Source organism: Sus scrofa, chromosome 15 (assembly GCF_054392235.1).
Source record: "Sus scrofa isolate SSC_HxYL_T2T_F1_AM1 chromosome 15, Sscrofa_HxYL_maternal_Yorkshire_Landrace_v2.0, whole genome shotgun sequence".
NCBI classification, from domain to species: Eukaryota; Metazoa; Chordata; class Mammalia; order Artiodactyla; family Suidae; genus Sus; species Sus scrofa.
The window spans coordinates 108,025,754-108,042,631 of NC_139397.1; the positions used below are offsets into that span (position 1 = coordinate 108,025,754).

At 35.9% G+C, this 16,878-nt stretch overlaps 1 protein-coding gene across 3 annotated transcripts in view; it reads right to left on the reverse strand.

Moving 5' to 3' along the window:
• The window catches only part of COL5A2 (collagen type V alpha 2 chain), a 146,935-nt gene that overhangs the window by 53,011 nt on the left and 77,046 nt on the right, over positions 1-16,878 (reverse strand). For all 3 annotated transcript variants that reach the window (XR_014828846.1, XM_084998324.1, NM_001105289.1), the window contains 7 exons: positions 12,548-12,580; positions 11,283-11,315; positions 9,887-9,940; positions 4,446-4,556; positions 3,049-3,126; positions 1,405-1,449; positions 73-126 (listed from right to left, as the gene is read on the reverse strand). Coding sequence is in view for 2 of the 3 variants with exons in the window: in XM_084998324.1 (XP_084854450.1) it covers positions 73-126; positions 1,405-1,449; positions 3,049-3,126; positions 4,446-4,556; positions 9,887-9,940; positions 11,283-11,315; positions 12,548-12,580 (408 nt within the window). In the remaining variant the exon portion in view is untranslated. The remainder of the gene's footprint in view (positions 1-72; positions 127-1,404; positions 1,450-3,048; positions 3,127-4,445; positions 4,557-9,886; positions 9,941-11,282; positions 11,316-12,547; positions 12,581-16,878) is intronic.

Sequence of the window (16,878 nt, forward strand, 5' to 3'; positions counted from 1 at the left end):
TAAATAGCTCATGACATCATTATAATGGTGGACCCATATTTAACTGGGTCTACATGCTTACTTGACATTTACCATTGGTCCAGGTTCACCAGGTTCACCAGGAGGTCCCATAGGGCCAGCACCACCCTAAAGTTGAGAGTAAGTTATATGTAGATATGTAATATACACACGTAAATATAGATAGATACATATGTACATATACACATACATACAAATTATACAAAAAAGAAAAACACAGTACTAAATTCTATATCCTCTGCGGTATAGCGCAATTGTTCAAAATTCTGGCTCTACCACTCTCCGGCTGTGTGTCTTTGGATGAATTCCTTATTTCTCTATACCACATTTCCTAATCTGCGAAATGAGAATGATATGGTACCGCCTTCATTTTGCAGCTATAGCTCTTTAGATAACTAATGCATGTTAAGGACCTAAAACAGTGCTGGCATTCAATAATGGCAGTCGTCATCATCATCATCTTCTTCCTCATCAGCAACTACACTTTCTACACACAATGGCAGTAAAACTCCACACACAGTAATGAGAATACAGTATCTCTGACTGAGCTAAGAATTCTTTTCTTTCTCTCTTTTGAAAAATCACCCTCTACTGCCTAATTACTACAAAAATGAAAATAGCTCTATATCACTATTTTATTGATATTTGATAGGCTATGGAAAGAAAGTACCATATTATATTCTTTTTAAATATTCCATAGAGTGGAGTTTCCACTATGGGTCAGTGGTAACAAGATCAATTAGTAACCATGAGGATATGGGTTCGATCCCTGGCCTCGCTCAGTGGGTAGAGGATCCAGCGTTGCTGTGAGTTGTGGTGTAGGTCACAGATAAGGCTTGGATGTAGCATTGTTGTGGCTGTGGTGTAGGCCAGCAGTTGCAGCTCCAATTCGAACCCTAGCCTGGTAACTTCCATATGCCATATGTGGGGCCCTAAAAAGCAATGCATATATAAAATATCACACATGTATATGTGATATCTCGACAATTACTTCTTGACATAGAGTGATCATCTTGATAATTACTTCTAGTAATACCACATGGCATTGTCCTTCTATGATCTGATTTAATAGCCCAAGTCTTGGCACAAAACTAATTATGAGAATTTCGTCATGACATAAGATAATGATCTGTTATTTCAGAAGCAGAGGCACATAAAAATTCTTCATATTTGAGATCAGTCACATAAGAAACCAGATGATAAAACTCTAGCATCATGAAGAATCTTTTAAAAACATACTGCTTATTCTTCTGAGTGAAAATTAATTGAATACAGTGCATGCAAAGTAAGCATTACAATATGCAATTTAAAGTCCAGCCAAAAGCAGTCATTCACAGAGACCTTATTTATACATTTTTCTTTCTTGCTACAGTATAAAAGACTTACTTGCTGCCCCTGTAAACCTTGAGGTCCCCTTGGGCCAACAGGACCCTTAAAAAACAAACGAGAAGAAGAATTATGTAGTGTTTATGACAATTAAGTCAAACATTTCAAAAATGTTGAATCAGCTTTAGAATCTGAAAAAGTGAATCTTTGTCAGTGGAAGGCGATGACATTGTCGTTCTGTACTCAACTGGAATACAGCTAAATTCAAAAAGACTCAAACTTGGACAACATTTGGGATTATTTTGTACATACCCTCACTGTCATAAAAAGAAATAAAGAATATGCCTGTACACACCCAATGTCTTTGGGAAAAGAACACTTACATGCTTAAGGGATGGTTCTGTTAAAGCAGAACAGCCAACAAGGAAAAATCTTGGCAAGCATAAAGTCATCATCAAACTGATCTATTTAATTCTTCAGCTTCACAGCAGCTAACTTAAATGAGCAAGTTGAATTAAAGGTTCATGAAACTATCAACAATGATGACTAAGTTATTTTAAATGTAAGTTTAAAATGATCTAGAGCACTGTTTTCTGGGTTCTTTCTTTTATAATACACATTTAGGTATCCACACAGGCTTTTCCCATTTAAACATGACATGATTATATTGAGGTATAACAAAGGGAGAAAAAGGAAAATGCAAGTTTAAAAATTGTTAGTATATGTCTATGTAATTTTTTAAATGTCATACTTTAAAAGGTGAGATCAAAATCTGGTTTGTTCTTATGTTGAAAACTTGAATTTTTGTTTTGGATTGATCAGATTTTTAGCTAGTAAGAAAATAAAACCTTCATTAAAAAAATAAACACATATATAATCTGAAACTCAAATGATTAAACACTCATACATTTAAGAAAAATATCTCAAGATAATCATTGAATACAACCATACTGCTAGTGACTTAAAATATACACAAACAAATAATGTTTAAGTTACTTGTAATGCTGGTCTTAAGGATGGGTAAAAGGGGTGTTTTTCTATGAAGTCTGACTTCACACTTCTTATTGTCTGAAATGTCATTAACCTGGAATGCCTTTGAATTATGTTATGAGCAAAAAAGCATGGAAGAGTTGGTTTGAATAGTGTTAATTCACTCCAAATACCCAAATAAAGTACCTACCCAGAGAAAATGGGAATCTTTCTGGCTGTTGAAGAAATTCAAAAGAGGATAGAAATGGCCCAGGGAGTAAATTTTAGAGTTGTTGGTATAAGGCAACCAGAGAGTATTAAGATACGTAGGAAATAATACAAATTACAGTGGCAAAACTTCTCACTTCAAAATTTTGCCAAATAACCTTCTAACAATACCATAAAACAGCTGCTCTTTTTAAATTTAAAAAGTACAGTTTTTATTGTTGTAGCGGTGGTGTTGGTGGTTATACATTTTTTAACTCTTTATTTTCTTCAAATATTAAGTGAAATACACAGACAACCTTTATTAATGTTGACAAATAGTTTGCACAGTTATGAAAGCAACACCATTGGGCTTTTAACTGGCTCAGGGCAGGGTTTGATAAGTTAATTGAATGAATGGATGGATGGAGGGATATGTTTTAAAAGACATTACTTAACTAGCCAACTCAAACCTCTCTGTGTAATGATTTTTCCACAAGTATTTTGATTATCAGTAAAATCTGCACTTACCACAGAGCCAGGCATCAGTCCTACTTGACTCCCAAGTCCAGATTTTTCATCCAACCCAGCCATCTGAGCTGAAAATGGCTGTAAAAGCAATGTGTTGACATTATTTCCACTGTAAAAGACATATATTAACATACTTTTTTAACCTGAGAAGTGTGCATTCTCTGGGATTCCTAAAGAATGGCTCTTCTGAGAATCATTTTAAACTTTTGACTTTAAAGCAAGGATAAAGATTCAAAGATCTTTTTCATTGCATGTGCTTTTGATTGAACAATCTTCCTCAGGGTATTTTATTACTATGTTGCTTCAGAATAAGTACTACAATGAGCCAAATGTCTGATACTTGATAAAAGCATGGATTATTCTGATAAGTATTTAGCCAGTCTAATCGATTTCAGGTTCAAATCGTTTCATTTGAATTCCTCTGACAATTAGAGCATGCCAAACAGCTGAATAAGACCTAAAAGTCCCTTTAAACATTTGTCCCTAAAGACTCCAGACTCCATTTAAGACTATTTTACTTAGATGTTATTCTTCTTTGTGGCCAGTAAACTTTAAACTGTATTTATAAAAATTGAATAAAATTTTATAAATCTTGGAATGTTCCAAAACTGGCAACGGTTTTACCTATTGTCTTTCACATCGAAAAGACTCTGGTAACCCAACTGACCAAAACTATCCATATTCATTCTAAAACTTCTATGAATTTTCTGATTTTAGTGAGAAAAGAATGTGCATATTCTGTTAAAATTGGCTATTCTTTCTACAATCAGTTGAAAATCGTCTGTATAAATTACTGGAAAACAAAATATTTCAGGGTTCCATACATTCCCTTGTCATGCTATGCAACCTACTCATAAACCCCATGCCTCTGCCACTAAGAATTCAAAGAGGCAGGTATAGAAAGACATTTGGTTTTACTCTACTTCTGGTAGGAAACTAATATTCAGGAAATAACCAGGTAGCAACTTTTAGCATCTACTCAGTGGCCCTTTCACAGATGTTGCCATGGATGCATCAACCACCTTTGGTGTGAAGGACACGACAGATTTTGTCAGTCTAGAGGACAGAGAAGGATGAAGACATAGTTCTCTTTTCAATTAATAATGGGAATAATGCTAGTGGTCCTTTAGAATCAAATGGAAAAAATAAAATTCCAGTGTTCAGAACTAAGAACTACAAATAACTTGAAGCAGCACTTTTTAAAAATGATACTTTGAATTTTCCAACAATTCCCTGTGGATTTCTTAGTTTTATTGTTATTCATAGCAACATTGCATGCCCTCAGTTGCTCTCTACAGTCAAGGGTCAACATCTGAACACAATTTAAAATCACAACCATAAATTAATAATGTAATATATCATCCCAAAGATGATATTGGACAATGCACACAACTCACTCTGCTCATGCCATCTGGTCCTGGGTGAGACGGATGTCCAGGAGGTCCTGGGGCACCTGGTTGACCAGGAACACCTGGTTCTCCATCAATTCCCTGAGGACCACGCGGACCCTGGAAAACAAGCAAGTAGAAGTTAGAACCCATTGCTAAATACGTACTTAGTAGGAGTTCCCGTCGTGGCGCAGTGGTTAACGAATCCGACTAGGAACCATGAGGTTGCGGGTTCGGTCCCTGCCCTTGCTCAGTGGGTTAAGGATCCGGCGTTGCCGTGAGCTGTGGTGTAGGTTGCAGACGCGGCTCGGATCCTGCGTTGCTGTGGCTCTGGCGTAGGCCGGTGGCTACAGCTCCGATTCGACCCCTAGCCTGGGAACCTCCATATGCCGCGGGAGCGGCCCAAAGAAATAGCAAAAAGACAAAAAATAAATAAATAAATAAATAAATAAATAAATATGTACTTAGTAGAAAACAAAATGCACAGACTTCTCAATGGAGAAGTGTTTTCGTTATTTTTTAAATGACTAGCCATACTGTATGATTCCAACTCTATGACATTCTGGTAAAAGCAAAACTATTGAGACAGCAAAAGGTTGGTGGCTGCAGGGGTTAGGGTGAGGATGTGGGGGATGAATAGACAGAGCACAATGATTTTTAGGGCAGTGAAAATACTCTTAAGATACTATAATGGTATACACATGTAAATATACACTTGCTTGAAGACACAAAATATATAACACCAAGAGGGAACCTTAATGTACACTATGGACTCTGACAGGGGATGTTGATAATGGGGAAAGCTATGCATGTATGGGGGCAGAGAGTATATAGGAACTCTCTGTACTTTACCTTCAATTTGATGTAAACCTAAAACTACCTTTAAAAAATTGTCTTAAAAAATAGCAAGCCAGCCCCCTACAGTATGTTTCATCAGCTATGCCAACATTGCAGATTTCAGCACTGGTTACAGCCTCTACCATCAGAACATGGTATATTCTGTGTAAGAATTTTACTTTTGATGTGTTAAATCCCCAGTAATCATTCTTCTTGGAAGACTGAATTCAGTTCATCAGTATTTTATAATCAGCTTGCTTATTTGGTTGAGTTTTGCTCTTCAAGAATATCTAATCAACATTGTCTTTTTCTTTTTTTCTTTTTTTTTTTTTTTTTGGCCATGCCCATGGCATACAGAAATTCCTAGGCCAGGAATCAAACCTGTGCCACAACAGTGACCTGAGCCACAGCAGTGATAATGCTAGACCCTTTAACCACTCGGACACCAGGAAACTCCAACAATTTCTAAATTCATTTGTCTGTCTTAGATTAAATTAACTTTGTATGTGCTTGCTTAATCTCTCCTCACTTATAAAAAGAATGTGATGGGTTCCTGATCGGGGTTTGTGGTTTTTCTCATCTTTCTAATTTTTTAATGCTTCACATATTTCCTGGCTGATAGTAGACATTCAGTATATGCTTATTACATTTTCACATTTCAATCCTCTTTACCCTAGTACTTGAAGTCTGGCACGCTTTATTTTCCCTACCACTCCCAAAGGTAGACCAGAGCAATGAGAAGGAGAGGGAAAGGCATGGGGACTCTGCCAAGTCTAGTTCTCAGGGAAGTGAGCAATGAGCGTTAGCTGCCAAATTCCACCCTCCTCCTAACCCACATTCTGAAGGCAGCTTGGGGAACAGCCACGTCCTCAGTTCTGGAAAGGCTCCGTCTCCTAACCTCATCATTCCCATAAGACTTGTTAAGTATTTGCTGGCTTTTTAACCCTGGAGATTCTAAACAGGAAGAAAGAAAGGAAAGAAAGGACTAAAGAACTCAAAATCCAATGTGATTTTACTAAATAGAAGCAGGGATCAAGAAAAATATGGTAAGTGAGTTAGAGTTTAATAGCAAAAGAAGCTTCTTATGCTTAAGCATGAGAATATCTACATAATAAGCCAAAATGACCTGATACAGCAGAGGGAGTAAATATGGGATAAGCAGAGGGGGCAGTTTGTATAGGATGTTTGGGGGCATAATAGCTATTGAGAAATTTAACTAATATATTTCAATATATTCAAACATTTATGTTTGACATGTTTACTTTCTGGAGTAGTGGAATAATTCAGCTAATTTATCTATTCAAATAGAAGTAGGTAACTTAGCCTAAAAAAGCTCACATTTTCAAAACTAATTTCTCAGAAAATTATTCTCACCCTTTAAAAATCAAGACCCTTCTGACTGCTAAACCACTAACAAATCACTGCACTCTTTTTTCATTATACATAATGGAGGCTAATTTTTAATTGCTATATAGGACTTCTGAATCATATAAATGTGACACCATGAGCTGGAAATGTATATTGGCAATAGTCCAGCCTACTCACAAAACCTTGTGTGGAAAACTCTTAAAGTATTTTTAAAGTGTGAAACTGATCATTGATAACCAAGTATTGTTAATATTGAGAAAAATGAGATAAAAAAATAACAACAACAACAAAAAAAGAGCTAAAACAATCTCTGCTCCCAAAGAGATTTCCAAAGACAAAACCAAAAACAACATTTAGTGTCCGTGGGAGTAGAGAGAGGTTTGGCTAATATTAATCCTCAAAAACGTATGTCCTTTTTCCAGTTCTCTGTGATTAATGATCATGTTTAAAAGTCTGCTCTGAAGACAGCTCACTTTCTCACTGGCTTCATGATGCATTCTGTGCCTCCATGGTATCTCCTCTAAATAGCTTACATGATTTACTTCCATACAAATTGAGATTAAAATCAATAAAAACTTGTTAAAGTTATCAAAATTAAGTGAGCATAATGAGCATGATTATAAGAGAAAATAAGAAAAAATATTATATATTTTACTGATAAAACTTTAAAACAAAAATTATGTTTAGAATACATTAAAACACATACTTTCATATTTCCAAGTGATCTGATGCACATAAGTTTTATATTAAGGTGAGTGTTCAATGTATAATTATTCCTTCCCATCCTCCAGAATATTCCCAGTATCTCAGGCAGCAATCCACGATAAAACAGAAAGTACTTGTAGATTGCCACTAGGTGGCGACTTTAAACAGTCCCAAGTAGAAAAGACTACTAATGATGTTAGAGTTAGTAAGAACTGGTATATTTCCACTTTTACAGATGAGGAAACAGATCTATAGAGGTTAAGTGTCCTGTAGAATTAGAACTCAGCACACCATTGACTGTCCACCTCCTGACAGGTTCCTAGTTTGTCTCTATGAAGTTTCCAGGACAATACACTTAAAACTAAGGACATGCTGAGAGCCAATCATGATGATAACTGGTTAGTAATAAAGGCTTCATGAAAGTATCACTACATCAGTAGTTATTAATCTTAAGCACTTTCCACCCCTCACCAAGGGACATGTGGCAACACCAAGAGGTATTTTATGAGGGAGGGGGCAGGTGCTGCTACTAGCATCTAAAGGGTAGAAATGAGGAATGCTGCCAAGTGTCCTACAATGCATAAGGAATTATCTGGCCCCAAACATCAATCGTGTTAAGAAATTGTGTTCTACTGTGTGAAGTAGTGGTTGATGGTTATGGAAGTAAGGGGAGAAAAATCATATTTATGATAACAGCACCAGCTTATATTTTGCTGGCCATATATCTCTTGTCCAGGTAGACAAGTCTTGGGACCTGAGATAAAGCATTCTACCTGTATGTGTTTTATGACATCATTCCAGTATCTTGAAAACAGCCATGGTGGGAGTATTTACACCAGGGAAATCAGCAAAAGCTACAGGCACATTTTTTAAAATGAGTCAGTTACTAAACACCATCACACGACTGTTTGCTAGGATAAGAGAGGGACAGATTTCCTACTTGGGTGTCTGCCAGGATTGCCTTGCTCAATTCTACATAAATAACTATTCCTCATTCTTTTCACACACACACACACACACACACACACACACACTTCACACTGACTGTCTCAGGTCTAATCAAGATAGGAAATGGAGCATATCACTTACAAAGAGAAAAGAAGAGAAGGGAAGGGAAGCAGAAAGGAGGGGAAACAGAAGAGTAAGAGGAATAAGGAGTAGATTCACTGAATCCTAACAAGAATTTCTGGAAGTCCAATCACTGTTTCCATAGCAACTTCCGCCTAGACTTAGGACTCAGTTTTATCAATTATTCTGTGCACATCGACACACAGTGTTTTCTACATGACCACCTACCTCTACCCAACTGAAGTCACCTTCCAACTATCTGTCATCCTGGACACTGGACAGACATCTGAAGAACTACCAACAGTGTTTAAGTTACCAACATAGGCAAGGCAACTCAGCAGAACAGCAACGAAAAATGGGACATAAGGTAATCGGAACACAGTACTGCTGCCCAACTACGTGGCTGTGCATTACTTCCCTGGGGCCACTGCAAATACCTTCCATAACTCCAGCTGCAGTTTGGAAAAAGTATTGGCATCAACCTATACTTGGTGAAATGTGTAGAAACAAAAAATAATATCAAGGATGAAACCAGTGGCAAGCATTTCTAGCAACATAATCTAAAATAAGGCGTTTCCTTGTTTATATATTTAAGGTTATTTGTTGCTTCCTTGCTCATCTATTTCTCCCATTTAGATATAGATAAATAGATGTTTGGAAGGTTAAAAATCCATAGAGAGTTAGATATTAGTATATATAATTTTAGACAGAAAATCAAACAGCATAAATTTTTTCTGATTGAAATATGGGATGATGATAGTAATATATAAAATAATATAGGTATCTAGTATATAAAAGGCATAAGTTTTTGAGAATGATATATAGAAAAGAAGGAGAATTGGGGAAAACATTTGGTATACATAATGTAATAACCTCACGTCTTAAGAATATAGAGTTGATTAAATTTGAAGGTATTCCCTTAGTAATGAATTTGTTGATTTTTAAAATTACTCCTTTGACAGCTCTGCAGCAGCCGCTCAGTGGAAAAGGCAATGTTACTCAGGAAATAAATTCATATACAACCACTTGAAAGACAATTTTGTCCTCTAACATGTCTTTTTCCTTTATTCAATATGGTTATTCCTGCAGTGACCACAGATCACAGAACTTGGGTTTTATCTCAACAATGCATTCTTGGCATTGTTTACTCATGAGTTACAACCTCTGAAAACAACATGAGGTATTCATTATATTTCCTTAGATCCTACTTTGTTTTAATTTGATCTCATAAAGGAGAAAGAAATATCACGTGTTATCCAAGAAGATAATAGGTAATTAGTAGCACGTGATAATTTCCTCTGAAACAGGATCAATACACAATCACTCCAAGACCTGAATTCTGGCTCATATTTAATAGAAGTGAGAAAGGAACAGTACCACTGGCTCTTTGCTGTAAAGAGGGAACAGGGTGTAGACGGGCTTACTCAGTACACAGCACAGTTCACAAAAGGGGAACTCCACTGTCAACTCACAGGTTTTCCTTTTGGGCCTCTCTCTCCCCTTGGTCCTTGAGATCCTGGAGGTCCCTAAAACAGAAAATGTCAGTTATGCCTGCAAAACATGTATACTTCAGATATTTTTGTTTAAAAGGTTTACTGATAAGAAAATTGCAAAACAAGTATCACCCTTCTTTTTTTAATTTAACTCAGTTGAAGACTATTGAAAATAAAGCCTTGTGAATATAAAAGCTCTGTGTGCATAGAAAGGCTGTTTATTTTAGTGTTGAAGCTTAAAGGCTTGTAAAGAAATAAGAGTAATGTTATAGCAATGTGGAGCTCAATGAGCTGTATATATTAGTTTGAACAGTAACTGTAAGTTCGTAAGGATCCTTTTTGCTGTCTTATCTCAGACACCAAAACCTATAATTCGGATTTTGAGAACTACATAATTGTACAAAACTCAAATTTTCAACTTTATGAGGGAATGTATGAGTTCATATTGGTAAATGACATCCCAAACTATTCATCAAGTTGCCGATAAAAGCAATGGAGAGAGAAGCCTCCTATTCTATTATGCTTTATGCACCTTCAGGTATCTAGTATCTTTTTTTTTTAACTTGATTTAGAATGTTGCATCATCTTCACCTGTATATTTAAAACCCACTGAGAATTTTCCAAATAGTAATTGCGGTTATTTCTCCCTTAAAATAACAAATGATTATTACATTTCAAAAGTGGCATTTTATGCCAGTATCTTAATTTTTTTCTGGAAAATAGCAGTTGCCAGGAGAATTTTATTTCACTTCAAAAGAGAGTTTTAATTGAGCTATGAAAATTAAACCATGCATTTATTCACTCAATCCAACATACAGTATTGTTTAAAAGCAAAAGCTTCAGAATGACTAGAGCAGATTTGTCAAAGTGTATTAGTATTTTACTTATGTTGATTTAATGTGCTTTAAAATTTACAGGAAGTGTGTGTGTGTGTGTGCGTGTAGTACCCATCTGGTTCCCTATGACTGCTACTGCTACACCAAACCTGAAATCAGTAGTCTTTTATGCTCAACCATAAATATGTTACTCTGATGTGTAATTCTCTAATTCTACTGCAATATATGATTTAATTTTGGTAACAGATGAAATTAAGTTTCTTTCATTAAACAGATGAAAGTACCTAATCACTCTCAAATAGCAGACTCAAATGTCCTAATTTGAATGAGTAAAGTTGACCTAAATAGGGTTCATCAATTTCATTCATTGCTGCAAAGGAATGCTTAAACTTGAAGATGTTTCAAAACAAAATGTTTCAAGAAACCCAGCATCATTGTTTAGTAAATTCTATTGTCTTCTCATAGATATAATACCTATAAAGATTTCCAGTATCTCAAAGAAGTTAGGAGTACCACAAATATCGGACGAAACTACTTACTGCAGGTCCTGGACGTCCACGTATGCCTGTTACCTAAATGACAGACAAGATGATATGTAAGGATAAAGTTTCTAAAGATTTTTAGAAAACTCAATAGTCAAACAAATAATAACAACAAAAGCCCCAGGGATTAAAAAAAAAAAAAATTGATATTGACACTTGATGTCCATTTCCTCCTTGCCTACAAAGTTAAGATAAGACATGATCTAATTTAAACTCTAATCCAGGGAGGCAGTACAGGTATAGTAAGAGCACCAATGCTGGAGCCTAGAGGCCTGGGTTGAAATCTTAACTCTCTCCCTTACCAGCTGTATGATTTTGGACTAATTAATGATCCTCTCTGTGCTTAAGGTTCTTCTTCTGTAAAATAGTGATAAGGATTATGAAATTTACCTCCCTCTCAGAGCTGTTGCGAATACAAGTAAAAAAATATTTGGGAAGTGCTTAAAACAGCACCTAAGACATTGCAATTGTTATTATTATTTTTGGTCATGTCCATGGCATGTGAAAGTTCCTAGGCCAGGGATCGAAACTGAGACACAGTAGTGACAACACCAGATCTGATCCACCAGGGAACTCCAAAACAATGTGTTTTTAAATGAAAAAAAAAAAAAAGAATTATTTACTTTTTAGGTAATCTTTATTAAAAATGTGCCAATTTAAAGGCAAAGCAAAAATGCAAATATTGCCAAATAAACCAACATGCTGTACTTTTGTCTTGACGGAATGATAGTAACTCCTTTAAAATCTAGGAGAGTGGTGGTTAAAGAAATTTCATCCTATTTAATGATATACTTTTTGATCATCTACAACTTTAAATACTCAAGAACTCATACAACATGGAATTTAAATCAAGATAATGGCATAATGTATTTTCAGTAGTATGGCACATTAAATCATGTCTTTATATTTGAATTATATGGTTATTGGTACTATAAATATACATTTTAACTATCACTTTATATCAACATACAATATTTAATTCTGTAAAACCCTAATTTATACCTTTAGTCATGGAACAATAAAAGTCAGGAATATTGTGAAAAATAAACATGAAATATTTTATTAAAGAATTGATCTATTTTGGCTACTTATTTCATACAAAAAACTTGGTTATAAAACAAATAATTTCCCTTTTTTGAAAGTATGTACATAAATAATAATATACAACAATGCTCTAAGTTTAACAAAGGTACATGAAAACAACACACACACACACACACACACACACACACATCTATATATCTATATATATATATACTTACAATAGGCACTAATCCTGGTTCTCCTTTTTGTCCCTATGAAGCAAAAAAAAAAGTTCAACTAGCAAAATATATGGCTTGTTGAGTATTAACATGTCATATTAGAATATTCCATGGAAACACTGGAAATGTCTATGTAAGAAAGGTTAAGAAAAAGATTGGAGTTCCCGTCGTGGCACAGTGGTTAACGAATCCGACTGGGAACCATGAGGTTGCCGGTTCGATCCCTGGCCTTGCTCAGTGGGTTAAGGATCCAGCGTTGCCGTGAGCTGTGGTGTAGGTTGCAGACACGGCTCAGATCCCGCGTTGCTGTGGCTCTGTCGTAGGCTGGCAGCTACAGCTCCAATTTGACCCCTAGCCTGGGAACTTCCATATGCCACAAGTGTGACCCTGAAAGAAAGAAAGAAATTAGGAGTTCCTGTCATGGCGCAGTGGTTAACGAATCTGACTAGGAACCATGAAGTTGTAGGTTCAATCCCTGGCCTTGCTCAGTAGGTTAAGGATCTGGCGTTGCCGTGAGCTGTGGTGTAGGTTGCAGACACGGCTCAGATCCCGCGTTGCTGTGGCTCTGTCGTAGGCTGGCAGCTACAGCTCCTATTTGACCCCTAGCCTGGGAACCTCCATGTGCTGAGGGAGCAGCCCAAGAAATGGCAAAAAGACAAAAAAAAAAAAAAGAGGTTAAGAAAAAGATAAAAAGAAAAAAGTTAACAGTCTTTAGAGGAGTTAATCAGACATTAATCATGAGAAAATACTACTTTGCTGAAAGACACAAAAAGAAAACTAATCCAATGTGTGAAATATGTAAAGTTGTTTCCCTTCAGTTTTTACAGTGAGCAAACCCAGAGTTGGCTAGACCAAGAAATGCTTGTGATGAAAAAGTGTAAAGTCAAAGGACTGTAGGAAAAACCACCCAAAGACCGAAAAAGCAAAGGAAAATACAAAAATGTGAATAATTTGAATTTTCACACTCACATTACATGCCACCTAGTTTTTTGTAAGTTATGCTATTTCTGAAACACTTCCCACCCCTTTTTTAAATTCATGGAAGAATCTGAAAAATAAGAGATGTGTTGTGTGGTCATCTTCCAAAAAGAAAAAGACAAGACATAATTCTATTAGTCTGGTAATTCTCAATATCAGGAAAATCTGGGAAAAATACTAGTTGAATAGGAAAATAAAATAATACAAGAAACTATCACGACTTAAAGAAAACAAACCAGGCAGTTTAATTTTCTTGTATAACAGATGTAGCTAACACAATAGATATAGATGGAATTTCTTTTGATACTTAGAATATTAGATTATCAAAAATTGTATTCCTTTTTTTTTTAACGGCCACACCTGTGGCATATGAAAGTCTCAAGGCTAAGGGTAGAATCAGAGCTGTAGCTGTCAGCCTCCACCACAGCCACAGTAATGCCAGACATGAGCTACATCTGTGACCTAAGTTGCAACTTGTGGCAACGCCAGATCCCTAATCCACTGAATGAGGCCCCAGATTGAACCTGCATCCTCGTGAACACTATGTCTGGTTCTTAACCTGCTGAGCCACAATGGGAACAGTAAAAATTGAATTTTTTTTTTTTTTTTTTGTCTTTTTGCCTCTCCTAGGGCTGCTCCTGCGGCATATGGAGGTTCCCAGGCTAGGGGTCAAATCGAAGCTGTAGCTGCCAGCCTACGCCAGGGCCACAGCAACACGGGATCTGAGCCGTGTCTGCAACCTACACCACAGCTCACGGCAACGCTGGATCCTTAACCCACTGAGCAAGGCCAGGGATCAAACCCGCAACCTCATGGTTCCTAGTCAGATTCGTTAACCACTGCGCCATGATGGGAACTCCTACAAATTGTATTCTTATGGCATGATGTTAAGTATATAGTTTAAATAACATTGGATGAATTATACCTTTATGTACCTCTTTTTTTTATCGCATATTTACTGGTATTTTTTATTTCAGGATTTGGCTTCCATCCAACAGATTATGGTCTTCCTAAGGTCATGATTATGTCTACTTCACATTCTGAGCTGAACACAGAGAAATTCTCAATAAATTAATATATTAGTTTCTACTAATACACTATGAAAATGCTTTTCCTAGGCAATTACAAAGAATGAATACATTAAGGATTATAGCTAAACTACAGAGAAAGCAAGGGTAATGAGCTCTATTTTATTTACTTTTTCCTATCACATATAATACTTTTTTATCTGATTATAAAATTAATATGAGTTCATAGTAAGGAGTTTTGAAAATAGAGAAAACATAAACTAAATATCATACTCAACAACCAAGAGTATCATGGTCTTTTTAGTTTTCCATCATATACCTGAGCATGATTTGTTTACCTAATCAAGCCTAAATATTTTCCTCTTAGATTTTGTTTTTATTTAAAAAGTTATTTTACAATCTTTATTGTCTTAATAGTGGACTCAACTACAGAACAATACCCTGATTCTAATGCTGAGGTAGCTAATAATCAGGGAGTCAGGAATAAATTGAGAATTCAGAGGTATTGGAAAGGGCCCTATAGAAGCAGGAGGATGTAGGTAGAACACAAGAGTCTGAAAAACACCTACAAAAAGACTAGAGAAAGAAGGGATCAAAACATAGGGGCCGAAAAGTAAAACAGGCTTATCTCTGCATTTCCACTTCCACTAACTTCTAGACTATGTCTTTCCATTTTAAAGACAAAAATAATAGAAATTAGCCTTTTAAGACGTATAAGAGCTTTCTTTGAAATACTAAGAAAGTTTGAATTGTTCAGAAATAACAATAAGGAAAGGACTTTATGAGAGTGATGCTGAAGAAAATGTTCATTTTGAGAGCAAGTCTAGAAAAACAAATGAAAAGAGAGGAGAAATTATTTCTGCCAAAATTAGAAAAATGAGCCTTCTCTTGTTCCACAATACTTTATATGGGATTAAACATTCTAGTGTCAGGTCCTGATAACACATTTATCTAATGATTCTATGATACTTCTTATTTTGGAAATAAGCTACAAATATAAATATTTGTTGCTTTGTTCACATGGGTTTTGAATAAATCGATTTATGTGGAGTGATAGTCTTAATAAATTGGATTTTCATAAAATTCAAGTACTCAGATTCAGAGGAGAATTAGTTTAACTTCTCATCTGTTACTCATCACTTAATACTTGGTAGACATGCCTCATCACTTTTACAGGATGCCATTACCACAGAGGCAGTCACAGCATTTTTCCCACCATCACGTCATCTGCATAATTTGCCTCATACAGAGTTTTAAGAAAGCCTCAATAATTATTTAGGGGTTAACATGAATGAAAGAATAAAATAAAAACCAGTATTATATAATCAAGCACAAATGTTATTTATATAACCTTACTCTGTTCTCATATTTCTTCCTTTTTTTATGGCCACACCCACAGCATATGGAAGTTCCTACACCAGTGAATGAATCTGAGCTGCAGCTGCGACCTATGCCACAGTTGTGGCAACACCTGCTGAATCTTTTAATCCACTGTGCTACGTGGGAGAAAGAACCTGCACCTCTGCAGTGACTGGAGCTGCTGCAGTTGGATTCTTAACCCACTGCGCCATAGCAGGAACTTTTGTTCTCATATTTCTGTTGGCACTTAATAATAAATGACAGTCATGAAGATAATAGCACACGACTAGAGTGTGCTAAATTGACAGCTGCTATAAGTATGTCCTTCTCCCAGGTGTCCCACACCACCTTTGGAAAAAGACAGTAAACTGTACAACAGCCTGAGCATTGTCCCTCACTAAATTGAGTGATTATTAACCAAATTAAATTGATTACATCAGGGCAGTTCTCACTGTCAGTTTTTTTTTTCCTTTACTTCACAGATTGTTTATCCATCTGTCTACCTACCTACTCACTTATCCATCTAGTTTGAGGCCTATACTCAAGCTTTTAAGTTTCATTTTTTCTTTCAGTTGTAAATTTAATGTTACCTGGTGTTAGCAGTCCTTCTCCTTTGACATATTCAAATCTAAATAATTTCACAGTATTTATGTCAAATAAGACAAATTTATGGTATTGCCCTCTGAGCCAAAAAAATGTAAAGGTAACCAGGCCCTCCTCTTGATAGTATCACTTTCATTTACCATGAAGATATGGCATTTGCTTTATCTGATTACCTGATTATCACTTTACTGAAGTTTCATGCACGCAAAGGCAAAGAATTTAAATTTGCTGGTAATCTGTCTAATATCTGCTATGAAATCTGTGATGGCTGCCCATTTCCATTCTTGATTCCTGTGCTCTTTCCATCTGGATAAGACCAAAGCAACTGCCATAATTTTCAACTTTACCAGAAAACTGAAAGCA